Here is a 27,178-nt window from a genome sequence, read left to right as displayed (position 1 = left end):
TGTGGGGACCCGATGCACTTTCCTCAGTATGGTTGTACCGTTTCAGATTCGAACAAAACTCCTTCCAATTTATAAAGCATAAGTAGGTACATTTCTTCGGCTCATTTCTTCTTAAACTCACCCCAATATAAAGAAAAGGCATCCCCAGCCAGCCACGCGGGGCACGATGGGAACGCTGCCCCCCCCCCCCCCCCAAGTTACTCACAAACATTGCAATGCCTTCGAAAATATGTATACATTTAAAGCATTGCGAAAAGCCCTTTTCGATATTATATTTGCTTATATGTGCTTTATTTTTCAACTCTGAAATTCTATCTTCTCTTTTCAGCTTCAAAAATCTACCAAAAATTTGGAAAGGGATCTCCTTTTTACTCTTTTTTCCGCGCCTCGGAGATGATGCAGGGAAAACCCCAAGCACCGTCACGGTCACGTGGCTTACTCGTCAATGGAATTTTCCGTCGAGTGCAACGGTTAGACTGTTTTGGCGGGTCAAATTTTAAAGGCGACGCATAACGGAGAGAATAATTTAAAAAAAATGAATTCAGGAATTTTGAGAACATGTGATTAGCATGTATAAGACTCCATTTGTAACGTGAAGAGCATTTTCAGCCTATTTCTTTCGAGGTCTAATGGATTGTGTTTCGATGTGTTGTGTGCTTCTGTTTGTGACTGTGCGTAAACCTGTTCCATCCGGGACCTTTAGCCTAGTTACTGGTTTAAACCGGGAAAAGCGGTGAGAACTGGCTGCGGTGTTGCTCGCAACTGCACCTGAATGACAGAGTAAAACGCTACATGTGAATACTTCCTGCAATTTGTCCCTATAAACCTTCACTTTTACCGTCGAACGAATCCAGCAACTCTTCCAAATGCCTACAGCTATGGCAACGATCGAACAGGCCTCTCAGCTTTTAGATTTCTCCCAGAAGCTTGACATAAACCTTCTAGATTCGGTTGTCTCGTGCTTTTATATGTCCCAGGGACCACAGGTTGTGCGCTCATTTCAACAAGATACAGCTTTATTTTGCACTTTCGGGTGTGGAGGTTTGATTGATTGTTAGTAACTGGATTATTTGTATTCATTATACCAGCAAAAAGTCGCAGACCAGATTTTAACGCAGCTTAAACACCACCCAGACGCATGGACAAGAGTCGATACAATCCTCGAATTCTCAAGCAACCAACAAACCAAGGTAGCTAGAAAGAATTTGTCGTTCATATACATAGAATAGATTTATTTATACATCTCTCTTTAGCCTTGATGATTAACCTTTTGTATTTCCCGCCTTTAGTACTACGCACTACAGATTTTAGAAATGGTAATAAAGACACGTTGGAAAATTCTTCCAGGCGAGCAACGAGAAGGTTTGAAAAATACTCCATTTTTATAGAACCTTAAATATTCCTGAACTTGTGAAATTTTGGCTGTACTCTCGCCATTACAAAGCTAACATATATAGTATCTTTCTTTAGGAATCAAGAAATATATAGTCGGTTTAATTATAAAGATTTCATCAGAAGCTACAGAAATGGAAGTGAGTTTCACAATTTTGCGCTTTTTGCATAGCTTGAACAAAGTATCATATTCCTATTTTGCCTCTAATCAACTCACACTGCTTTGATCTCATTTTCAGAAAGAGAAAACCTATCTTTCCAAGCTGAATATGATCTTAGTAGAGGTATCAAAGCTGTATGCATGCATTTGACATGCAATCTATTGTTCAGTTTATTTCCTGGTTTATCATTGCTTGCCACATCGATCCCATAACACTACTATTATATGTGATTACTGACATAAAAACGCTTTTCTTTATTTTCTTTTATGTATTATGTGTGTAGACAACTTCATCGGAAAGGAAACATGTTTTATTTCTTAGAGCTTTGCAAAATAAAACAATATTATTAAAATTTCTTATCATTTGCCCAATTTTCATGAATATCTAGTTACGTTCTTATTGTATTCCTTTCTATCCAAACTAATTGTCAAATTGCAATGTTTTTCATTTGATTTTATCTAACCATAAAATGGACATCTTAAAATGTTTGGGTGGCTCCTAAATTAGTTTTATAAAATATTCCTCAAGCTGTTTCTCTTTTTTCATAAATGTGCAGTTGAGAATTGTTAGTTAGTCTGTATATTCCAGGTCCTTTGTTTCCATTTGCAGTTTTCTCTGTCTGAATGTTTGTATTCACTTTTCCCATTTTTACTTTTGAGGCCTTCCCTCACCTGCCCCAGCTCTATAGAAATGTCATATGCTTGCCTATTCTACTTTTTCGTTATCGTCAATGTTTTTTATACCTTATCACACTTTATTTTCACGTCACTTTAATTTCGCGTATTTCACAATTTAAAAAAAAATTGCAAAAATAAAGTGTCGTGTAATTGGGATGTGGGAAAATTAAGTGAGTACACATGAAGACCTTGGGGGAATATTGGCCGTTTAATAAGCTTTGTCTATTTAGGCATCTAATGTACATATAGTACGGTAAGGGGTTGAGTTGGACTTGGATTTGGAGTTGGATTTTTATGAAACTAAATATAGCCCACACACCTTTTTGTTACAAATTGTTTCAGTTTTGATTTACAGCGCATTTTGATTCCACTTGTTTTAAAATAAATTTAAATAGGAAAATGGCGAAAATAAGGTGTCGCGAAATATCGCCATCTCAAAATCGCGAAATTTTGACGTTGCGGAAATTAAGTGTAATAAGGTAGTTGTATACAGACTGCACCTGGAATTGAACCTGAATATTGTTCTTGTATCTCTGTATTTGATGTTTTGTTACCATTTTTAAATGTGTTGGGAAACAACATCACACATACTTAATATAAGACATTTTGATTCTCTAGGAAAATTAGATAGGCACGGACAGCCCTTCAGGAAAAGAATCCTTAATTTTAATTATATCTTTTTAAAAATTACTAGAAAAGATGCTTCAGTCTGTTGTAAGCAATTAAACAATCCAGTTCAATGGTGCATGTTTCACTAGTTAGGAGTTTCCAAAATATATTCTTATGGGATATTGAATATCAGAATATCTGTGTTGTAAATTGGGTGTGTCAGCATTATGCCTTCCCATTGACTAATCCATTAATCAGTGTGCATTTTGTCAAATACGCAAGAATCTAACATAGGTTTTGGTTATCTTTAGGTCTTGAAGCACGAATGGCCAACAAAGTGGCCAATGTTTATAAGTGATATTGTTGGAGCTAGCAAAGCCAATGAGTCCCTTTGCCAAAACAACATGATCATTTTGAAATTACTAAGGTAAGTGTAATCATTTAGTTTGATTTCTGATATTGTTTGTCAATTATGTATTTGTTATCAGTGGTCATCAGAAAATCTCACTTGTCACTCTTGTTTGTCCTTGCATGATCAATTGCCATAAAATATTTGTTATTTGGAGTCTGATATTTGATAAACAATGTTTGAAAACATCTCAGAGCTGAGAGTAAGCTGATGAAAATGGTGCTTTTTTGCTGCGGTGTTATTTTCTAGCACATACTAGCAATCAGATAAATCAAGCATAGTCTGGGAACCATTGTTTAATACTATGACTGCACACTCTTACCATGATACCTTGTTCCGACAGCGAAGAGGTGTTTGACTTCTCAAGTGGTCAGATGACTCAAGCCAAAGCCAAACATCTCAAAGACAGGTGCATTTTTGCTTATGTATACCGTTTTTACCGGCGTATAATACACACTTTTTTACTCCCAAAATGACCTCGAAAAACGGGGTGTGCATTATACGCAGAACCCGTTGTTCTCACTTTGATAAAAAGCGGAAATCAATAAGAAAATGCGGCGATCCCATTGTAGGTGAGAAACAGTCACAAAATCGCTAATAATGCAGTAAAAGGTATTCTAAATGTAGAATATCATTATTTCTATCTTTTCTCGTCATGTGTTTTGTTAGAAAATAAGCCCAAAAACTTGCCAGAAAAACAGCAAGTATTTATGCATCCTTCGCGATTTTCTTGTTGTCTGCCATGTTGGAATTTACTGGACTTAGTCTTTTTGCACCTCGTCCAAGATGGCGGTAATTGCTGTGAACGAACACAAGCTCGCATTTCGATGTTCCATGTGAAAATATGAATGTTCATTGATAAGAATAACAGCTTTACAAATGTGCTAAGATTTGCTGCTTATGAGGTTCAAAGTGATTATCACCTTCAAGTTTAGATGAAGAAAAGCATTTAGCGTTCTTATGTATAAATAAAATGAATTGTGAATCGAAACATTTACTTATCTCATCTTGATCCAACAGCATGTGCAGTGAATTTTCACAAATCTTCACTCTTTGCCAGTTTGTCATGGTAGGTAATTTTGTCACAAACGTGTAATTTAAAACCATCATGTAGTTACCAACCTTTTGTGATGTTTTTTTTCGAAGGATAACTCACAGAATGTAACTCTGGTTGAATCAACTTTAGAGGTGAGTTTGACACTTAGAAAAAATTAGTTGTAGTCTTTGTGACAGTATAACTTACTGTTATTAGAGACTCTAGTTTGCTGTGTGTAGACATCACTGCTAGCAGAGCTTTCCTCCTGTTTGTTTCTAACAGCTCTCTTATCTGTCACATCTCTGTTGTCTGAACTCTCTCATCTGTGTCACATCTCTGTTGTCTGAACTCTCTTATCTGTGCCACATCTCTGTTGTCTCATGTGAACTGGCAGGGTACAGCAGAAGCAAAGATGACAAATGGTGTTCCAGTCTTTCTCTTCCTTACATGTACCCCCCCCCAACCAACCCCACCCCAAAAGTATGTAAATAAAAAAAATAAAAATGAAAGAGTTTCAGAAATGAAAAAGTTGTTTTTTTACAGACACTTCTCAAGTTTTTGAATTGGATTCCCCTGGGCTACATCTTCGAGACCAAGTTGATCAGCAGCCTTATTTACAAGGTAAGTAGTTGGCTAAAGAATGCCATGCTATCTCTGTTGTTCCACTGATTGTTATTTCCTTTCAAACAGTTCCTCAATGTTCCTCTGTTCCGTAATGTTACCTTGAAGTGCCTGACTGAGATTGGTGAGTTGAGGGTTTGCAATCTTCTGTGTTTGATCTGGGGACTTGGTTAAACTCCAGCAAGGTAAAGGTCTGGCTTTACGACCTCAGCTATCAGGAGAAAAATATTTTTATCTGCATCGTAATGCACATATAGGTTATGTGGTTGCCTCTTCAGTACCATACAAGGCTTAAGGAGGCTTGAAATAGTTGGCTTGATGCTCTATAACTATGTCATTTGGAGTATGGGAGACCAGTATCTTTCCCTGTTTAACAACCAGGCTTTTTGGGGCTTCCTCTGATCCGGGGGGGGGGGACTCTTTGGGTTTCCATCCCTAAATTTTGAACCATTGGAGCTATAATGAATCATTATCTGATGAAGAGGAACAAAATGATATATTGTGTTGTCATAGCAACACAATATGACTTCAGTGACATTGTTTCTATTACAACAATATATGATATCTGTGAAGTCATTGATTGGCATGGTACCTTTAATATAGCATAAGTTTGCGAATTGACTCTTAATTAAAGTAAAAATTTAAATATATTTCACAGAAATGTTTTACTTTATATTTACAATAAAGGTGTATAAAAAGGATTTTGCCCAAATAAATCTCAGGAAAAGTAATCAACTTTCAATGCTCTAGCCCTAGTTGAATTAAAAGCTCAAAGTTGCAAGGGGCCTCGAATGCTCTAACCCCCCCCCCCCCCCCCTCACCCTCCTCGGTCTGTTAAGAGTTGTAATTATTTTTTTATTAGAGTTATTTCTTATTGACATTTTTGAGAATAACTTCTTTTCTTTATTACAAATTGTTTCTATAAATTACAACTTAATTCCATTCTAGTACGAAAAGTAACCATGTAATTTTAATGGAAAGCTGCAATAAGTTTTATTAGTTCATTGTTTTGTTGTATTTTACAATATTCTTGAATATTTTTTATTGGCAACCTAGCACAAAGCTATCAAATGAAAATATGACATACGTTTCTGAAATGGTTTTGTGGATATAGTATTGTGTGCATTACTTACTGCATTGGCAGGTAATTATGTTCTTTTAGAATAGGAGTTTACCAAGTGAATCTTCAGAAAAAATGGGAAAGGGTCACTTTTCTAATTATAATGAAGTTGGTTGGTCAAAAGGCTCTAGTCCAAGCTGACTTAAAAATCTGTTAATTTAAGTATACTTTAAGAACTGTTTCTAGATCAAACACTAAAAAGGTTTATAAAGTCACTGTTTGCAACAATCTCAGAATGGCTCTTACTTATTTGGCAGTCATCTGACTGTTATTAGATAGTGGCAGGTAAGTATTTGATGGCCCTGGTTTATTCATGGGACCGGTTGGTGGGGATGCCAAGTGATCTCTCTCAACATGCTGATTACACATTTGTGATGTGTTTTAATAACATTCAACTTTATTTTGAAAGTGGCTTTTATGACATCAGAGCAAATAGTCTAGAGAGGTTAATCGAATGATTTGTTTTCAGCGGCCATAAGTGCCTCCCAGTATGATGAGCAGTTTGTTGTGCTGTTCTCCCTCACCATGTCGCAGCTCAAGCAGGTTAGTTACCCACACATAGAAAACATTGCACAGTCTTTACTACGGCTAGTGAGTGTATTAGCAATTAGGCCTGCAAGGAGCATGGAAACAAGGCAGTGGACCTTTACTAGTCTTCAGTCCTGCTTTCATGTGAAATGGAAGCTCTTTGCTCTGCCTTTTAAAAATATTGTCATGTTTCTAAATGCTAAAAAGTTATATTGTTTTGTTTCAATGTTGTAACCTCAGTGTTGATTTTTTTGGTTATGAAATTAGGTCATGTTGCTAATGATTTAGTTAATCATTATGTTGTTGTTCCATTACTATTTACCTACTGTCTTTCAAACCTATGTTTGTTATTGATTAGATGTTGCCATTGACGATCAACATCAAAGAGGCATATGCTAATGGAAGAGATGATGAGCAGAAATTTATCCAGAATTTGAGTTTATTCCTGTGTTCATTCCTAAAAGAACATGGCCAGCTTGTGGAGAAGAAGGTGAGATTGTGATAGACAAGTAGAAAATCATTTTGTGCACTAACTTCTACTATGCCATTGCAAAAACAATAACACCTTGACTTTTTAAACTATTTATTTACTTTATTTATCTAAGCAGATAAGAAATGCAAACAAATTACTCTAAAAGAGCTATGGCTATCCAAAATTTGATCAGCATGCAAACATTTTGCCTAACTTTTGTTGTGCATACACCTAATAGTAAATTCGGATAGAAATGCCTGATCTTATGGCCAAAATGATTTGATTTTTCAACGGCATTTACAGAAAGTGCTTATAATCTTCTCTTTTCTCATAGATCCGTAGCATTTTCTCCATGACAAAAAAAGACTTTATAATTGAGAACCATGAAGGCAAAGTCAACAGGGTTAGGCTTCATTAATTTGACATGCATTCATACATTAACATGACAGAGAAGGACAAGCTTATGAGCCCTATGCTATTCTATCTATGTTTAGTTAAAAAAGGACAATTCTATTTGATACAGAAGCTAGTGCTGAGAATTCTACTAACTATTATTATAATAGTTAGACTGTCATGGACTATAAGCTTGCTCTCTCTAATCATAACTTAGACAGCCAACCCTAGTTCCTTTTAGTTTGTAAAGTCCCATATGATAGTAACCCCCTGTTTGTTTATTTGCAGGTTGATTTACAGACAACTCTCCTTGAGGTATGTAGCCAGTAGGATTTTCTTTATAGATAAGCAGTCACCAAAACAATTGCTTTTTATGTCTATTGTTATGGTATAATTGCACTGAAAGTTTAAGGTTACAGATCAACACAGTTTAAGAAATTTAAATACAGTTTTAAACAGAAATGTTTGTGGGGTTTAATATTTTTTTACTAACGCTGTTCGTGTTTTAGTGTACTGAGCTATTGTTCTCCTACACAGGCACTGCACTACCTTGTGCTCATATCTGAAGTAGAGGAGACGGAGATCTTCAAGATTTGCCTTGAGTACTGGAACACCCTGGCGTCTGATTTGTACCGAGAGAACCCTTTCTCTTCTACAAGTAGTCCCCTGCTGATTGCACAGAACCAGCAAGTGCCTCCACGGAGACAGCTCTACTTGTCTGTACTATCCAAGGTAGGTCATTTTATCTTCTGAAGACAGTTAATAATTTCAACATTATTGTGTGCTGATAAAGCTACAATTTGTTATAGTGTTTGGGCAGGGCCTTCATTAACTTTCAGAGTAGGCGGTGGAGATTGATAAGTAGGGGCTAAAAGTCATTTATGATTTTTTTTTTAGTTCAAATAAAACTTAAGTCAACTTTAAAAAATAAGTAGCCAGCTCTGGGTTGAAAATAGCTGGTACTGGGGCCCTATGAAACTCCTGTTTGGGTATTCATGATAATCACCCAAACTATTTAAATGCGAAACTGTGCTATAAAAGGGATAGGGAAACCCCTTTTTACATCTTTTGAATTTAAACTTAAAATTAATATGGCTTGGAGCAACAGACCTCAAAGCAGGGGGAAATTTTCTCTGTATTGCTTTTATTTCTCTGGTTATATTTAGTATATTTAGACTTTTTGAATAGTCCAATACAAGGATATGAAAGCAAGGGTGAAAATTTGGACAAGATCAACCTCAGATTTGAATTATGCTCCAATTCTGTTATACAGCATAAAACATGAGTACAAACATACAACTACACAATTAAAAGCTATCCTTTTTGAGTATGTGAGGTTCATTATAAACAGTATTAGCGTAAAATCTACTGCTATATTTCAAAAGAAATATAGGGAAAACAGAGGAAAATCTCGCTCTATATTCAGCCTGTTATTTGAATCGTGCCTACATGGTCTTGTCAGCTCTGAGACTAAGTGATAACTGAAGGTGTTGCTGGCCTGGGCACGGTTTCGCTTTTAAACCAATCAAAACATGTCTTGTTTTATCTTGTTAAATCTCATTAGTAGTCTGTTGCACAAGTCACCTTGAGAGAGTATAATGTCACCTTGGGAATGTGGAAACATTAAAATGCTTGTTTCAGAGCACTTTGTAGCTAAAAAAAAATAAGTGCAAAGCAATCAACATGAAAATTTACAGTAATTAATACAAAATACAATTAATACATCTGAATCATGTTTGCCTGAAGCTTCTCATTAACAATGATCCTTATTTATCTACTTATAAACAGATCAGAGTTATCATGATCTCAAGAATGGCCAAACCAGAAGAGGTAAATACAATTATTATGAGTATTGTGAAAGAAGACCATAACTTTATTAAAGTATTGACTTGAAATTGCCAGACTTACTGTTTTTTTTCCAATGAGTGACTGTGCTTGTACTTTCTTGCAGGTTCTTGTGGTTGAAAATGACCAAGGAGAAGTAGTTAGAGAATTCATGAAGGACACTGATGCCATCAACCTCTACAAGAACATGAGAGAAACACTTGGTGGGTGCAATGGGAGGAATTAGATACAAACACATTCCATGGCTAGAGAAAGTACAAATTCAGCATGACTTGGATAGCTTCAGTAAAAATAGTCTTTTATGTGTCTGCTTTGTCAGCAAAATCAAAACCTTGACTGGCGATTGTAGAAGGAAAAAAACCTAACCCAAACTAGTGTATAGTTAATAAAAAAGAACTTTCATGATTCTCTGAATTTTATCTTTATATCTCAAATCTGCTCAGTCAGTAAAAATAAATCCTATTATTACAATTCTAATATTCTTGTTTAATACTTGGATTACAGTGTACCTGACTCATTTGGACTATCAGGATACTGAAAGGATCATGACTGAAAAACTCCAAAACCAAGTGAATGGTATTGAGTGGTCATGGAAGAACCTGAACACTGTAAGTGTTTGTGATTGTTATTTGTTCATTCTGGTTCACCAATCAGGGTGTTTCTTAAAAAGCAAACACTTTATCACTCTATGCTAAAAAAACAGCAAAAAAAAGGGTTGGTGCATGTCCCTCAACCCTGATCCACTTCTGGTAACAGATTCTTTAATGCTCCTATTAATTTACCCCAACCTTGCTTGTGTTATTACTTGGTCTATTTGTATTGGTTGAATGAATTATCCTGTTTCAGTTGTGCTGGGCAATTGGTTCAATCAGTGGAGCAATGCATGAAGAGGATGAGAAGAGATTTCTTGTTACGGTCATCAAGGACCTGTTGGGACTGTGTGAGATCAAAAGAGGCAAGGACAACAAGGCCATTATCGCTTCAAATATCATGTACATTGTGGGCCAGTACCCAAGATTCCTCAGGTACAGCTTTCTCAAACAATCATTAAGCCCCACGTAATGAACCTAGGTTTGAACCAGCTTGTTGCTTTTGCAGGGCTCACTGGAAATTCCTGAAAACCGTTGTAAACAAGCTGTTTGAGTTTATGCATGGTATGAATTCAATTCAAGTAAAATATATTTACTTAGCCATAATTACTTAATTGCCAACAGCTTATTTTAAAAACTATGAAATGAAACCTTGTTTACAAATGCCATATTTTTGTCTGCTGCTATAGAAACTCATGATGGGGTGCAAGACATGGCTTGTGATACATTCATCAAGATCGCTCAGAAGTGCAGGAGACACTTTGTTCAGGTAAACGTTTTGATCTACACATGAGCCTACCATTTACTACCAAGTAAAGCAGTATAACTTTTATCTATTTTCTCTATGACTTGTAGGTTCAAGTTGGAGAGGTGATGCCTTTCATTGAAGAAATCCTTAACAGCACCCAGTCCATAATATGTGATTTGCAGCCATTACAGGTACTAGTCCATAATGTTTGATTTGCAGTTACAAGTACTAGACCATAATATGTGATTTACATTCATTACACATATTAGTCCATAATATATGATTTGTAGTCATTACACATACTAGTCTATAGTATGTGATTGTAGTCATTACACATACAGTGCAGCCATTAACATGTAGAAGTCCATAACATGTGATTTGCGGTCATTACAGTCTCAAAAATTTGTTTTGTTGATGTAGTAAAGAAACCTGGGTCTTCTCAAAGTATACTTATGTGGGCAATTTTGTATTATCCCTGCATAGAGCTGGTAAAGCTAACTCTGTGTGTTTTAAATCTATCATTAGGTTCACACATTTTATGAGGCTGTTGGTTCCATGATCAGTGCACAGACAGTAAGTGAAAGCATTTTTAGAGTATTTGTTCTAGTATATTTCGCTATCTGCCCATTACCCTCAATTCTTATCCATGATTTGTTTGTCTCCAGGATGCAGTTGTAATGGAGCGACTCATTGAGAAGTACATGTCCCTCCCTAACCAGGCTTGGGACAACATTGTCAGAGAAGCTACCAGGGTGGGTCCTGCAATTTAACTGTTCAGTTGACTCTCACAGGCGCAAGAACAAGCACTAATGAAAGGGCAACACAAGGAGAATAAGTCAGACCGGCACAAGCTCAAGAAAGTCATGTAGTTGCTCCCTGCACTTTGTGCTTGCTCTTATGTCTGTGTGAGGACCCTCTTACACATAAATCCTTGGCTTTATTGCAGATTGACAAATCATTACATGGATAGTTCAGCATCCCTTCTTTATTTAATTAATGTACTGGAAATTTTTATTGGGGATTTCAGATGATCAAATATTGTATAAATATTAGCCTTACTGTAGACAGTTATTTTTACAGCCTCAATGTCCTTTCCTTAGTTGACTACCTGTTATTTGGTTTGACATATCCTTTTTTGTTGCTGACAGAACATTGATCACTTGCGTGATCTAGAGGTGGTAAAACAACTTGGCAACATCTTGAAGACTAATGTACGAGGCTGTAAATCCATTGGACACCCATTCGTCACTCAGCTAGGAAGAATATACTTGGACATGTTGAATGTGTACCGGTGTTTAAGTGAAAACATTTCAATGGCGATCTCAGAGAATGGTGAACTTGTCATGAAGCAACCCCTAATACGGGCTATGAGAACAGTTAAGACTGAAGTCCTCAGGCTTATATCTACGTGGGTTAGCAAGTCAAATGACCCAAAGTTGGTGTGTGACAATTTTATCCCACCATTACTGGATGCAGTGTTGGGTGATTACCAAAGAAATGTACCTGGAGCAAGGGAGCCAGAGGTGCTGAGCACAATGGCTACCTTTATCAACAAGCTAGAGGTTAGTATAGGTGTTTCCTTCCCTTCAGATATCTTCCTCAACAAGCTAGGGGTTAGTATATGAAGCACTGTTTAAGATTCATATAACAATAGTAATATATGGTAAATTGTTTTATCACATGATGTCATCACTATTTAAAAATCACCTTTTTTTGTGTGTTTATTTTGACATTACTTTTCAATGCAGGCCAACGTCACAGAGAATGTTCCCCAGATTTTTGATGCAGTATTTGAGTGCACTTTAAACATGATCAACAAGGACTTTGAGGAGTTCCCTGAACACAGAACAAATTTCTTTCTCTTGTTACAAGCAGTCGTGCAGCACTGTTTCCAAGGTGGGCTATCTACTGTATAATGTAGTATCCTGCTCATACTAGTAGTGAAGTTTATATCAGCTTTGCCTGGAGCTTATACAACTTATACAACTGTATAATGCTGCCCCTTAGCCATAACTTTGATGTTTTGTGCTTATTGTACCACTTCTGATTTTGACTTAAGAATTATCAGATTACAAGTTTTTGTGTTGTTACAGGCAGGAGAGTTAACATGCTTTTTTTATATACAACCACCACTAGTAATGACAAATCTAGCCCAACTCTTATTATTTCAGACAACTAATATCCACCTCCCCTTGAAGAAAAAATCTTAGCATATTGTGACTTACTGATCTACTCCCCCTGCAGCACTACTGAAGATTCCTCCAGAGCAATTCAAGCTTGTGTTGGACTCTATAGTGTGGGCCTTTAAGCACACCATGAGAAATGTGGCAGATACAGGTCAGTGAGCAAACAAAGCATTTGTATATTCTGATATTCAGTATACTGTAGCAATAAAGTTTGTGTGCAAAGTTGTTCATGCAACAGTCTTTATTCATTTGATGTTTTACTGCGATACAAATGTTGTTGGAATGAAATTTTGCAAGAAGTATGTAAGAGCTAAGCAAATGTGTCTCTCCACATTACTTTAATAATAGAAAATGATTTATTGCCTTCTGGCAAAAAAGCAATATCTGCTGTTAGTGGTCCTATGAGGAGTATGTGATCAGGAAATGATTCCTTGTGGCAGGTCTGCATATCCTGTACTCACTGCTGAAGAATATGGAGGCTGAGGAGGCATCTCAGAGCTTCTACCAGACCTACTACATCACTATAGTACAGCATGTGCTCTCTGTTGTTACAGACACCTCACATACTGCAGGTATGTGCTTTCATTCAGCAATCAGATCCTCCATCTATTGAGCTCACCCTCAATTTTGATACCAAAAAAAGCCTCAGGTCAACCTTTTTAGTGTTTTTATGGTCAATTTAGTACTTGAGGTTCTTTAGTGTTGAGCAAGACCCCATCAATCGTCAAAGTGTCTGTTTATGTTATTTCACAATAATAGGCCTTACGATGCATGCTACAATCCTGGCGCACATGTTTAGCCTGGCAGAGAGTGGCAAGATCACTCAGCCCCTGTTCAACTCCTCAGAGGCGCAGTATGCATCTAACCAGGTATGCACAGCATGTTTTGTTATTGGTAGGTCTAGTCTTGGTGAGGCCCGTACCCAGGATTTTTCTTGGGGGGGTGCGAAATCAGAAAAATGGACCTAATTTTTCCGGGGGTGCGAGAGTGGGTTTTCTGATAAAAATCTGACCACCCCCGAAAAAAACAAAAGGCATTTCTTTATGCCTTTGCAGTATCTCCACGGGACGTTAATTGTCGGATTTGACTACATACCAGAGTGATCTAGCTTATGCTTTATAGTTTTGTCTACAAAATGCATGTCTATTGAGAACTGAAAGTGGGCCCTCAGCTGTTGTGTGTGTGGGGGTGCGTTCGCACCCCCTGCACCCCCCTGGGTACCGGTCTGTTGGTTTTTTGAATGAACAGGAATAAGGCTTTAGAACAGGTGAATATTCTTTTAAGACATCCCTAGATGCTGCAAGTCATCTCATGTTAGTTCTGTCTTGCCAGTGTCTTGTCATTCCTAGCCCTCCGTTAGTATTTCTCCAGAGAACATGTTCAATGTTAACCCATTATATTTTGTGATTTATTTGTTCTGGCTTCTGGTTACTTCTCATGTCCTGTACAGGTAGGTTAAGGGTATATTAGATGTGACCACAGTTTTGCAAAGTCAGACCATGCCCATGTTCCCTAATTTAAACACTAATTTGATATATTGCCTTCCAGGCTTACATCCAAGAGTACATCGCAAACGTGTTGCGTCAGGCATTCCCTCACCTACAGGAGTAAGTATACCACTTGCCACTGGTCCTATAGCATGACCAATAGTTGACCTTGCTACCTGTATCTTGTACAGTGCCCAGATCAAGATAACCGTTCAAGGGTTGTTTAACCTCAATCAGGACATCTCGGCATTCAAGGAGCACCTGCGGGACTTCTTAGTGCAAATAAAGGTAATTAGCTTTATACTAGAACAGGCCACGTGGTTTGCCTTTCTTAGTACAAATTAAGGTAATTAGCTTTATACTTAGACAGGCCACGTGGTTTGCCTTTCTTTGTACAAATAAAGGCAAATAGCTTTATACTAAGACAGGCCAGGTGGTTTGCCTTTCTTTGTACAAATAAAGGCAAATAGCTTTATACTAAGACAGGCCAGGTGGTTTGCCTTTCTTTGTACAAATAAAGGCAAATAGCTTTATACTAATGCTGTGTTTACACTTGACCGTCAACCTAGGTTCAGTTTGGTTAACTGAACCCCGGTTAGGAGAAATGTGTTTACACTTGAAAACTTAACCTCGGTTGATCATTCAGCTGGAACAGCGCAGGTGTTATCAATTTGAATTCTGAGGTCAAATTGCTGCTGCGATTGTGATTTTTCTGGCCGTTCTTGTTATTCGTTGGTGGCTTCTGCTTGAGATTCACTATAATTCAAGATGATCTTTTAGGGACCAGCTTGCCTGATGTTCTCTCTTATGTTTGTCGTTTTCGTTGAGTTTTTTTGTGCTAGTACGTTAGGGATTCGCAGTCCCTTGACTTGAAAACAAGTTTGTTGTAAAGTATTGTGTAGAATGTCCAGCAAAATGCGCAAATCTAGAAAACATGTGGTAATCTCATGACTATTGAGTAAACACTATTTGAGAAATGACTGACATCGGAAAGCGATAGCTGACAAGAACTGTCAACAGATTTGCCTGTAACCTCGGTTGAGTACACTCAACCATGCCTCCTGGAATGGTTGAGCTCAACCGAACCTAGGTTGCGGATCCTTTGTAATTGCCGGCACATAAGCGGCTATTTCGAGCGTGTTCACACACACCTTAAATCTAACCTAGGTTGGGTAGTTACTCAACCTAGGTTGTACGCTTAAGTGTAAACACTGGCTAAGACAGGCCAGATGGTTTGCCTTTCTTTGTACAAATAAAGGCAAATAGCTTTGTACTAAGATAGGCCAGGTGGAAAATAGCTTTATACTAAGACAGGCCAGGCGGTAAATAGCTTTATACTAGAACAGGCCAGGTGGTTTGCCTTTCTTAGTCAAAATAAAGGCAAATAGCTTTATACTAGGACAGGCCAGATGGTTTGCCTTTCTTTGTACAAATAAAGGCAAATAGCTTTGTACTAAGATAGGCCAGGTGGCAAATAGCTTTATACTAAGACAGGCCAGGCGGTAAATAGCTTTATACTAGAACAGGCCAGGTGGTTTGCCTTTCTTAGTCAAAATAAAGGGAAATAGCTTTATACTAGGACAGGCCAGGCGGTAAATAGCTTTATACTAGAACAGGCCAGGTGGTTTGCCTTTCTTAGTCAAAATAAAGGGAAATAGCTTTATACTAGGACAGGCCAGGTGGTTTGCCTTAGCCAAAATAAAGGTTTGCCTTTCTTAGTCAAAATAAAGGCAAATAGCTTTATACTAGGACAGGCCAGATGGTTTGCCTTTCTAAGTCAAAATAAAGGCAAATAGCTTTATGCTAAGACAGGCCAGGTGGTTTGCCTTTCTTAGTCAAAATAAAGGCAAATAACTTTATACTAGGACAGGCCAGGTGGTTTGCCTTTCTAAGTCAAAATAAAGGCAAATAGCTTTATGCTAAGACAGGCCAGGTGGTTTGCCTTTCTTAGTCAAAATAGAGGTAAATAGCTTTATACTTGGACAGGCCAGGTGGTTTGCCTTTCTTAGTAAAAATAAAGGTAAATTTGAGGACTGGGCCACACTAGGACTGGGCCACACTAGGACTGGCTCACACTAGGACTGGCTCACACTAGGACTGGCTCACACTAGGACCGGGCCACACTAGGACTGGCTCACACTAGGACTATGGACCACACTAGGACTATGGGCCACACTAGGACTGTCTCACACTAGGACTATGGGCCACACTAGGACTATGGGCTACACTAGGACTATGGGCCACACTAGGACTATTGGCCACACTTAGGACTGGCTCACACTAGGACTATGGCTCACACTAGGACTATGGGCCACACTAGGACTATGGGCCACACTAGGACTATGGGCCACACTAGGACTATGGGCCACACTTAGGACTGGCTCACACTAGGACTATGGCTCACACTAGGACTATGGGCCACACTAGGACTATGGGCCACACTAGGACTATGGGCCACACTTAGGACTATGGGCCACACTAGGACTATGGGCCACACTTAGGACTATGGGCCACACTTAGGACTATGGGCCACACTAGGACTATGGGCCACACTAGGACTATGGGCCACACTTAGGACTATGGGCCACACTTAGGACTATGGGCCACACTTAGGACTATGGGCCACACTTAGGACTATGGGCCACACTTAGGACTATGGGCCACACTTAGGACTATGGGCCACACTTAGGACTATGGGCCACACTTAGGACTATGGGCCACACTTAGGACTATGGGCCACACTTAGGACTATGGGCCACACTTAGGACTATGGGCCACACTTAGGACTATGGGCCACACTTAGGACTATGGGCCACACTTAGGACTATGGGCCACACTTAGGACTATGGGCCACACTTAGGACTATGGGCCACACTTAGGACTATGGGCCACACTTAGGACTATGGGCCACACTAGGACTATGGGCCACACTAGGACTATGGGCCACACTAGGACTATGGGCCACACTTAGGACTATGGGCCACACTTAGGACTATGGGCCACACTTAGGACTATGGGCCACACTTAGGACTATGGGCCACACTTAGGACTATGGGCCACACTTAGGACTATGGGCCACACTTAGGACTATGGGCCACACTTAGGACTATGGGCCACACTTAGGACTATGGGCCACACTTAGGACTATGGGCCACACTTAGGACTATGGGCCACACTTAGGACTATGGGCCACACTTAGGACTATGGGCCACACTTAGGACTATGGGCCACACTTAGGACTATGGGCCACACTTAGGACTATGGGCCACACTTAGGACTATGGGCCACACTTAGGACTATGGGCCACACTTAGGACTATGGGCCACACTTAGGACTATGGGCCACACTTAGGACTATGGGCCACACTTAGGACTATGGGCCACACTTAGGACTATGGGCCACACTTAGGACTATGGGCCACACTTAGGACTATGGGCCACACTTAGGACTATGGGCCACACTAGAACTGGCTCACACTAGGACGCGCACACTGCAACGGAAGCGCAATGTGAGAACGCAGCTGCTTGATTATGTCGCGCTTGTGTTTGACCGATTATCTCTTGTGTTATCTTGTGTCCTAACGTTAGACCTTTATCAACTTTGCATAACCACAGGAATACCGGTCCGAGGACTCGACGGACCTCTACCTTGAAGAGCGAGAGACTCAGCTAAAGTCGGCGGAGGAAGAGAAGCGCAAAGTGCAGCTGTCAGTACCAGGGATTGTGAACCCACACGACATGCCGGAGGAGATGCAGGACTAGGGCGACAAATTTCGCCCATGCTAGCGGGCGATACAGTGCCCAAGACGCTCTGTGGCCAACCCGAGCAGAATTTGTGAGACGAGGAACTAAGATTACAATATGATGGGCAGATGAACTACCTACGAGCTAAGTAGGAAAGGGTCGATATGTGAGTAATCACTCACCAGGAAAGCAAAATAGCCTGCATTAAGTACTGTGCTTGGCCCGTCCGTGTGGCGAGACATTGCGGGGCCTATTAGCCGTTTGAAAGGGACTGCCCGTGGTGTGGTCGTACACCTTATCGCGCGTGGAACAATCGATGAATTGGAAGCATGAATTAGAGTAGCGGTTGTGATTGTTATGGATAGAATGAGTGTGACTTTTTAAAGCCTTTTTGATCTTGTTGATCGGTAGATTATTTTTACGTTTTTACCGTGCTTGCTGGCGACAATTTGCGCGACACAGTGTGGCATACAAACTGACTGCGGGAAAAGGTTTCTCCCAATTTCCCTGAATGCCTCATCGTGCCGCCTGCTGTCGGGACCGCTTACTGCCAATGGTAAAATAATCTATCGCACCAACCCATCTGCTCCACAGAGAGGCTACCAAGAGAGTAAGTTTTGTATAATTTATTGAAAGATATTGTAAATTATTTAGTTTATAGTTTCGTTTGGATTTATTCCTAGATGCTCGTATTATTGAGCATTAAAGTAGACTTCAACCGGATAACGTTGTCAACATCTTGTTGCCGCACCAAGCTTTGTGATATTTTATTTGAAAAAACACAACAACAAGATGGTGACAACATTATCTAAGTGGTTCTTTACAATCCCCCAAATTATAACCCGTTATTCACCCATCTGACTATATATAAGGCTATTCTGATCGTTATATTTTATACTTACACTGCAAATAAGCATAAGTTTAGCAGATAAACCGATAGCATCCGTACATTTTGTCGAGCACCACCGCCCTAGTATTTATGTCTTTCTCCTGTCGAAGACAAACTCTAGTCATAAACATGCCAATTAATATTTTTTGGAGGGGACGGGGGTTCTTGGTTGAAATATTTTTTTCCTATATACGAACCATCTGTCCTTGTTTTTCACTTTCCTTTTTTTTTTTGGCGGGTATTTCAGCACTTTTATTCCTTGCTTTTGCAGCCTGCCCCCCCCCCCCCCCCCCCCCCCACCAAGTATCTACTGCTCTCCTAACAAATCGTAGAAGCTCGGGCAGTCTCACATAAAAAAATAATCATTTTTTTGTTGCTCTTCCAATCATAGATACCTCAACATAATCATATTCTAATATGCAGTACCAAAAGAACGTTCCGTAAACAAATGTCGTAATTTTACGAGTTTATCAAATTTCCAATAAAACAGACCGATAACATGTTGCTTTGTGGATTATTCTGGAGTGCGATAGTAAACGAACCTCATTTATCCGTTTTATTCCTTTGGTAGGGTTTGTTAATTCGGAATAGCGCTGTACAGGCCGTTACAATGGTTTTATTAGAATTGGAATTATAGCGGATTATAGAAGATGATCAATAACGTGTATGGAATAAACGCGTTCTTGCATTTGTCAATATAAAAACCGTCAGCAAAAAAACAAGTTAGAAGTATATTTGTTGTAAACTAATATTGGATTGAATTCCGCATGTTTTTTTCTAGAATTCCTGGTCGCTAAAAACACTAAATCCCGCTTAAATTTATCATAGGTTATTGCGATAGAAGTCTAATCTTTTTAGATAAATACAGATGGTTAAGAGAAAATATATTGCTTAATTTTTTACATGTATTTTAATTTTTTTAAATAAAAATGTATAATTTAATTTTCTTCAATTCAGAATTATTTTACAGAAACAGTTCTTTTTTTATCTAGCATAGAGTCTAACACTTCATTCTGTGTTCCGTAAATTATTACGGGATCTTTTGCGGGCCTGCTATGTTGTTTTTGGGGGTCATTTGCGGCAAGGGATAATTTGCTGGCCTGTACAATACCTAGATTCCAAAAGGTTGGACTTTCAGAATCTTTAAATGGAATGGATGTGCATCTGCAATGCTTGCTGAACAAAAAAACTATCTCCGCGCATCCTCGATCCTGGTATCCAGCGTCCAACACGGAGTTAAGCCATGTCACGAAATTCTCTTACACCCCAAACCTTGAAGACCACCCAAAGAACCTTAACAACAGCAAGAACAATGTTCGTTTCTGTTTATTCGATGTTTACACATCTGCGGCACTAAATTAGCGCTTCTGACAGCAACAGTAGTTAGGGCCACAGCTAGCCATGTTACACGTGTGATAACGCCAGACAAGAAGGCCGATCTTTCCGGTGTCGGCGTTGCTGTCGGGCGACAGGACGGGGCGATTCTTGTAGATGTGGAGTGACTCAATACAATCAAACGTCCTGTAAGACAATAATGTCCGTACACAGTGCTATTTCAGCAATAATTCCCACCCAATAAGAGTACTGAAGCTGAGCCACTGGGCGCGGATCAAGCACATTAGATGAGCCTGCGAAATAGGCTCTAGAAAAGCGCCCCAAAAAGGCTACTGGAAAAGCAGTTATATCGGACTTAGCGCTCGGCCAAAAATAGCGGGGTTTAGCTCGGCTCCGAAATCTCGCTATTGCCTCCGTTTTTCCACTCAAGTAGCGCCTGTTGAGCAGATAACACTAGATAGAGATCTTGTGTGGGGGGGGGGGGGGGCATAGATACCCGCATTTCCCTTCCCAAAGAGCTAAAGTTAGCCAGCCCGACGAGCTGTTTGGTACATCAACAGTTGTTTTCTTAGCCGGCGGTGTAGCGATAAAGCATATGGTTTGTTAGGGCCATTCACCCCCCCCCCCCCCCCCCCATTACAGGGCCGCACCCGGGGTGAGGCACTGGGGGCATGTGCCCCATCCCCCCCCCCCCCAAAAAAAAGTATATATATATTTCAAAGTGACCAGTTGGGCGTGGCTGTGCCCCCAAATATTTTCTTAATGTTTCCGTATTGTGCTATCCCCAATCTTACGTGGCCTGCTACGACTCTGAATTTAAACTTAAGTGTATAAGTTACGCTTAACTTAAGTGTATAAGTTAAGTTACTCTTTTCCCCTTTATCCAAGACTCACATGTGTTTCGTCCATGACCACTGCAACTGAGCAGTGACTTTGGCGCCGGTACAGATCTGCTGGCAGGTGGACGTGCTGGGGCATTTTCTTCGCACTGCAAATCGCATCCCGGATCTGTTTGGCACGCTTGAGCACACGGAGGTAGCAATCTCGTCATAGTAGTTGTAATAAAGGGAATTCGAGTATGATCGCCCTTCGTCATCTTTGAAGTGTGATATGACATAGAAAAAAAGTGTAAGAATAGACACTAGCTTGCTAGCGAACTCTCTTTTTGCTCATTCGAAAATGATTTTTTTTTCGAACATGTGATAAAGGCCGAGGTTCACTGGGGCGAGGGTACGTGTGCAGGCCGGTCCAGTTAAACGCCACAGGGCCCCCAGTCTTTGAAACAAAACACTACTGAATAACCCTTATTGAGAGCCGGCTAGCTGGCTACCCTAACAGGGTCCAAATCACGTCAGAATAAGAAAATACTAGAATTGCTCTCTAACAGAGCCTATTGTGTGATCGAACATCTTCCGTGCAATCATCCATGACGAAAGGTGGGGGGAGGGGTAGGGGTTTAGACTACTGTACCATCAGTCCGCTTCTCATTCGCTGGTTGGTAGACGTTCTCAGACTCATTTTCTTCTGCAATGGCGGCACCGATTAGCAGTGCGAGAATTGCGAGTGCGCTAGTGTACTTCATCTGTAATATATAAAAACGAACAGAAACAATATTTTGCTTGCAGAAAATTGGCAAGCCGCTACTAAAAAAGGCGATTTCTATGATCGAGAGAAGGGTACAAGCCGGCATTTGAGAAGGTGTAGGATTGTTGACTAGGGGGAAGGAGGGAGTAGATTTAATAGGAATAGAGTAAATACGGTACGAGGGAATATGGTATGCAACAGCGACGCCAAATTAATATACTGTGTAAGGCATGCTAGCTAGGTTCGACAGGTAAAGTCGAGCGTAGTATCTAGGCATGAACTATAAGTACAATTGCTCCTTCCCCCAAAAAGTGGAAGAATGCAATTTAAAGTTAAAGGATTAGAGATGACCCCCTGTATGTTCCAAGACAGCTGCTATTTCTTTTTAGAAAACTAATAACTAAAAGAAAAACAGAAAAGAAAACTATAATAAGAAGGAATGAACTAAGCAGAAAAAAGTAATAAGATGTTAAAATATAAGTATGACGCATCATACCTTCTGTCGCGTTGAAATTTTCCTCTTTGCGTGATAGTCTTTGTGTTCACTGTGAACAGAAGTCTTTTCCTCGTCTTACGAAAGACTGGCCATGGTGGAGTCGCGTAAGTGAAGATACCCAAATTGACTATTTGCTGCAATCAGGAATATTCCTGTTCAAGAATTAGATAATGGGTTGGTTATGTTTGCAATGTAAACAGTAAAGAGATTTGTATGTATTTTTTGCCTTGTGCAAATGCAGAATTTGATATATAGAAATGCGCTCTAAGATCGAAAAAAATATATAGAAGTCGTCTGCAGACAATCAAATGTGTCTCAAATAAAGGGAAGTATTAATTATGTTAGATACAGTACTGGTCTCTGACCAAAGAATCCGAAAATAACTATTTCGAGCCTCGTTAAAAGCACTGTCAAGGGAAGCTAAAATTGGAAAATTAAAACTCTCTATCGGCAGTTAGAGTAGTTTTCAAAATCTAATGTGACAAAATGCAGTTGTTAAGATGTAATAGTCAAGCCAGAACAAAAGAGAACAAAGAAATTACAGTGTATTAGTACTAAATAGTATTTCACAGGTTTTTGAAAACCACTCTAGGACGATTCATGAAGTTTCCTGTTTTCTAGGAGCTTGTTCAGATGTGTACACACCCATTCTACGCTAAATGTACACATTACGATTAAAACCTGTCTTTCTGTTAAAGTGGGCAGAATTATTGACCTTTCAAACGGTATACAGCTTCATTGAGTAAATATTCGCCATTTTGCCGCAATTTGTTTTGGAAGCTGCCAGTTGTGCCTCATGTTCACAGCCCAATATTCAATAAATAGCCATGGCGGTAAGGAGGTTTGTGGAGGCAAATCAAAGTGACATCGACAAACAACTTTTTTTCCCTATAGAAAAGATAATAAACTATAATCGTGCCTATTTTTCCCCGAGTTTTGATGCAATGCACAATGTCCAATGTGCAATGTCTCCGTTACCTCAATTAACATATATTTTTCAGGCAGTAAGTTTGGCCACGTATTTTTTCTTAAGAATTGAAAACTCCCAAATTGGAGCCTAGAGATAAGAGCGTAACCTCCGTTATCGCATTTTTTCCAAGATCAAAAATTATTAGAGAATTGTAAACTTTGCAGGTTTTTACAACTGACTGATATGAACGCAATACAATATAGATATTTCTGTTAAGCGTGAATTCGAAGATGTGGCAGCAACATATTGTTTAAAAATAACCTCTTTTGCCTGTGTTACCGCATAACCTCCGTTACCGCGAGTTTAGGATCTTCAGCTTCTGGTCAAACAAATCCGCTTTTTTTTTACATTAATGGGATGTTTAGAGCCTACAAATATATTCTAGACATTAGTTTGAGTTTTTTGGACTCTTTTCGGTTGGTTTGAGGCTCATTTGGATTCAGAAAATGCTATTTTAGTCAAATATAGTACTTCCATCGAGGTCGCGCAAATGACATTCGCAATTACATTTCGAGATAATAGAATAGGAAGTGTAATAGTAGAAATATATTCGATAGGTTTTCAGTAGAAAATACTTGCATTTTTGTTTTATGCGATCGTAACTAAAATTGTAACGGAAAGATGAAAGCACAAAATAACGTGTCTATCTCCTTACAGGGGAGATTTTGAGCTCTTTACTGGAATAAAGTTCCTAATCCTCTATCTCAAATCTAGTTATGCCGCGCAACAATGTATATACCCAGCGCACACTTATTATTTTTCCATTGGCGAAATTGTTAGTTTTGCACAGTTCCATGTGCAAGCTAAGTATCGACTCATAACTCTCAAAAGAGAAACCTTAACAAAGCTCCAGCGCACTGCAAATTAATCACAAAGAATCGAGGTATCCGAATCGAGTAAGTTCTTCCTTGCTTATATGGGATTTTTTTTTGTTAATGTTTAAAGATCAGTAACGCAAGAAGTAACGGAGGTGACTTTTATCCAAGTATAATAATTTATGCACTTTTATCCACTTTCTTGTCTTTCTTTTAGAACAGAATCTATAAGAATAATACTAAAATGCGGCTTCTAAGGCAGATTTCTATGTTTTCTTTGAGGTTTTTGCTTGCGTTTTCAATTTTTGTATTCAGTCAGTTGACTGGTTAGCATATACTTCCTACAATGAGTACTTAGTAGTTGATATTTTCAATCATTCAAATGTTATTTTTTTCTTTCAATTGATATATTGTTGAAATACTTACAAAAGTCTCTCTTCGGAAGATTGCAATAGTTAGGTTTTCTTTTATAAAGTGTCAGGGCAATTCTGCTAGTAACCTCCGTTACCATGTGATTTACTTCATCTTTTATTCTTAATGCAATTAAGTAATTGTATCATACGTTTTTTTTAAACGTAAAATTGTCTTAAAATATATTTGCCCAAGGGTATAAAAAAGGGGATCCATAAAACCCGTAGTCCCAACTACAGAAGTTAATAAGAGTCTAAAAGTTAAAACAATCCTTTTTGGTGATTTTTTGATTAATTCAATCAGTGAAAATTTCCGGCAATTCTACTTTTGGCAATTATTTCATTTTTTGTTAACGAAAAAAGTTTATTTCTAAATTTAAACTTGTCATTCTGACTTTGAAATAGAGAAATACCTATGCTTTTTTCAATACTGTCAATTTTCATTTTAAAATTGATATTTCCTGCCTCTTCCATTTCACATTTGGATGCAGCCATTTTGAATATTTTTATACCATTTTATTATACGATATATCTGTTTATTTTCATCAACAGTAAATTGGTCATTAAGTCATTTTCTGGCAATTGAACGAACAAGGTTTATTTATTTCAAGCTTCTATTCATTTCCTCCAATCACAGGCGGGCTACTGGACTATAACCACTGGGCAACTGGATTACAGCTTGCTACCAAATGTAAACAAATGGCGTCATGATATAATGGCTTTACACTAGAACAGGCCAGGTGGTTTGCCTTTCTTAGTCAAAATAGAGGGAAATAGCTTTATACTAGGACAGGCCAGGTGGTTTGCCTTTCTTAGTAAAAATAAAGGTTTGCCTTTCTTAGTACAAATAAAGGTAATTAGCTTTATACTAAGACAGGCCAGGTGGTTTGCCTTTCTTAGTCAAAATAAAGGCAAATAGCTTTATACTTGGACAGGCCAGGTGGTTTGCCTTTCTTAGTACTGGGCCACACCAGGACTGGGTCAATCTAGGACTAGCTCACACCAGGACTGGGTCACACTAGGACTGGCTCACACTAGGACTGGCTCACACTTAGGACTGGCTCAATCTAGGACTATGGGCCACACTAGGACTGGCTCACACTAGGACTGGGCCACACTAGGACTATGGGCCACACTAGGACTGGCTCACACTAGGACTGGCTCACACTAGGACTGGGCCACACTAGGACTGGCTCACACTAGGACTGGCTCACACTTAGGACTGGGCCACACTAGGACTATGGGCCACACTAGGACTATGGGCCACACTAGGACTATGGGCCACACTAGGACTATGGGCCACACTAGGACTATGGGCCACACTAGGACTATGGGCCACACTAGGACTATGGGCCACACTAGGACTATGGGCCACACTAGGACTATGGGCCACACTAGGACTATGGGTCACCCTAGGACTGGCTCACACTTAGGACTGGCTCACACTTAGGACTGGCTCACACTAGGACTGGCTCACACTTAGGACTGGCTCACACTAGGATTATGGGCCACATTAGGACTGGCTCACACTAGGACTATGGGCCACACTAGGATTATGGGCCACATTAGGACTGGCTCACACTAGGACTGGCTCACCCTTGGACTGGCTCACACTTAGGACTGGCTCACACTAGGACTATGGGCCACACTAGGACTGGGCCACACTAGGACTATGGGCCACACTAGGACTATGGCTCACACTAGGACTATGGGCCACACTAGGACTATGGGCCACACTAGGACTATGGGCCACACTAGGACTATGGGCCACACTAGGACTATGGGCCACACTAGGACTATGGGTCACCCTAGGACTTGCTCACACTTAGGACTGGCTCACACTTAGGACTGGCTCACACTAGGACTGGCTCACACTTAGGACTGGCTCACACTTAGGACTGGCTCACACTAGGACTGGCTCACACTTAGGACTGGCTCACACTAGGATTATGGGCCACATTAGGACTGGCTCACACTAGGACTATGGGCCACACTAGGATTATGGGCCACATTAGGACTGGCTCACACTAGGACTGGCTCACCCTTGGACTGGCTCACACTTAGGACTGGCTCACACTAGGACTGGCTCACACTTAGGACTGGCTCACACTAGGACTATGGGCCACACTAGGACTGGCTTACACTAGGACTGGGCCACACTAGGACTGGCTCACACTAGGACTGGCTCACACTAGGACTGGCTCACACTTAGGACTGGCTCACACTTAGGACCGGCTCACACTTAGGGCTGGCTCACACTAGGACTATGGGCCACACTAGAACTGGCTCACACTAGGACGCGCACACTGCAACAGAAGCGCAACGTGAGAACGCAGCTGCTTGATTATGCCGCGCTTGTGTTTGACCGATTATCTCTTGTGTTATCTTGTGTCCTAACGTGCGACCTTTATCAACTTTGCATAACCACAGGAATACCGATCCGAGGACTCGACGGACCTCTACCTTGAAGAGCGAGAGACTCAGCTAAAGTCGGCGGAGGAAGAGAAGCGCAAAGTGCAGCTGTCAGTACCAGGGATTGTGAACCCACACGACATGCCGGAGGAGATGCAGGACTAGGGCGACAAATTTCGCCCATGCTAGCGGGCGATACAGTGGCCAACCCGAGCAGAATTTGTGAGTCGAGGAACTTAGATTACAATAT

At 39.9% G+C, this 27,178-nt stretch overlaps 2 protein-coding genes across 5 annotated transcripts; one reads left to right on the top strand and one right to left on the bottom strand.

Moving 5' to 3' along the window:
* Positions 1 to 734: 734 nt before the first annotated feature.
* Positions 735 to 27,178, top strand: LOC5515995 (exportin-1). 3 transcript variants are annotated; one of them, XM_048729919.1, is made up of 33 exons: positions 735 to 986; positions 1,089 to 1,190; positions 1,290 to 1,362; positions 1,471 to 1,532; positions 1,632 to 1,676; positions 3,151 to 3,266; positions 3,592 to 3,657; positions 4,269 to 4,317; positions 4,395 to 4,436; positions 4,828 to 4,905; positions 4,975 to 5,029; positions 6,495 to 6,568; positions 6,912 to 7,043; positions 7,360 to 7,428; positions 7,707 to 7,733; positions 7,956 to 8,150; positions 9,207 to 9,248; positions 9,370 to 9,466; positions 9,768 to 9,871; positions 10,110 to 10,288; positions 10,362 to 10,417; positions 10,543 to 10,622; positions 10,709 to 10,792; positions 11,127 to 11,174; positions 11,267 to 11,353; positions 11,750 to 12,163; positions 12,350 to 12,497; positions 12,846 to 12,938; positions 13,228 to 13,359; positions 13,547 to 13,656; positions 14,336 to 14,394; positions 14,466 to 14,562; positions 17,889 to 19,406. In XM_048729919.1, exons 1-33 carry the CDS (start codon positions 867 to 869, stop codon positions 18,033 to 18,035), a joined length of 3,282 nt encoding a protein of 1,093 aa, XP_048585876.1. In that variant the 5' UTR covers positions 735 to 866; the 3' UTR covers positions 18,036 to 19,406. The 3 variants fall into 3 exon arrangements, with proteins under 3 accessions (XP_048585876.1, XP_048585878.1, XP_048585879.1); XM_048729921.1 differs by lacking the exon at positions 17,889 to 19,406 and adding an exon at positions 26,947 to 27,178 and having other exon boundaries at positions 736 to 986; XM_048729922.1 differs by lacking the exon at positions 7,360 to 7,428 and having other exon boundaries at positions 736 to 986.
* On the bottom strand, positions 20,217 to 22,463 carry LOC116620149. Of its 2 annotated transcripts, none has more exons than XM_048729923.1 (4): positions 22,322 to 22,463; positions 21,712 to 21,823; positions 21,136 to 21,337; positions 20,217 to 20,427 (listed from the first exon to the last, which is right to left on the bottom strand). In XM_048729923.1, the coding sequence occupies exons 2-4, from the start codon at positions 21,821 to 21,823 to the stop codon at positions 20,265 to 20,267; spliced, it is 477 nt and encodes a 158-aa protein (XP_048585880.1). In that variant the 5' UTR covers positions 22,322 to 22,463; the 3' UTR covers positions 20,217 to 20,264. The 2 variants fall into 2 exon arrangements, with proteins under 2 accessions (XP_048585880.1, XP_048585881.1); XM_048729924.1 differs by having other exon boundaries at positions 21,136 to 21,328.

Source organism: Nematostella vectensis, chromosome 7 (assembly GCF_932526225.1).
Source record: "Nematostella vectensis chromosome 7, jaNemVect1.1, whole genome shotgun sequence".
Taxonomy (NCBI): domain Eukaryota; kingdom Metazoa; phylum Cnidaria; class Anthozoa; order Actiniaria; family Edwardsiidae; genus Nematostella; species Nematostella vectensis.
The sequence above is the reverse complement of the archived record's forward strand: the minus strand, read 5'-3'. Positions and strand labels throughout refer to the sequence as shown.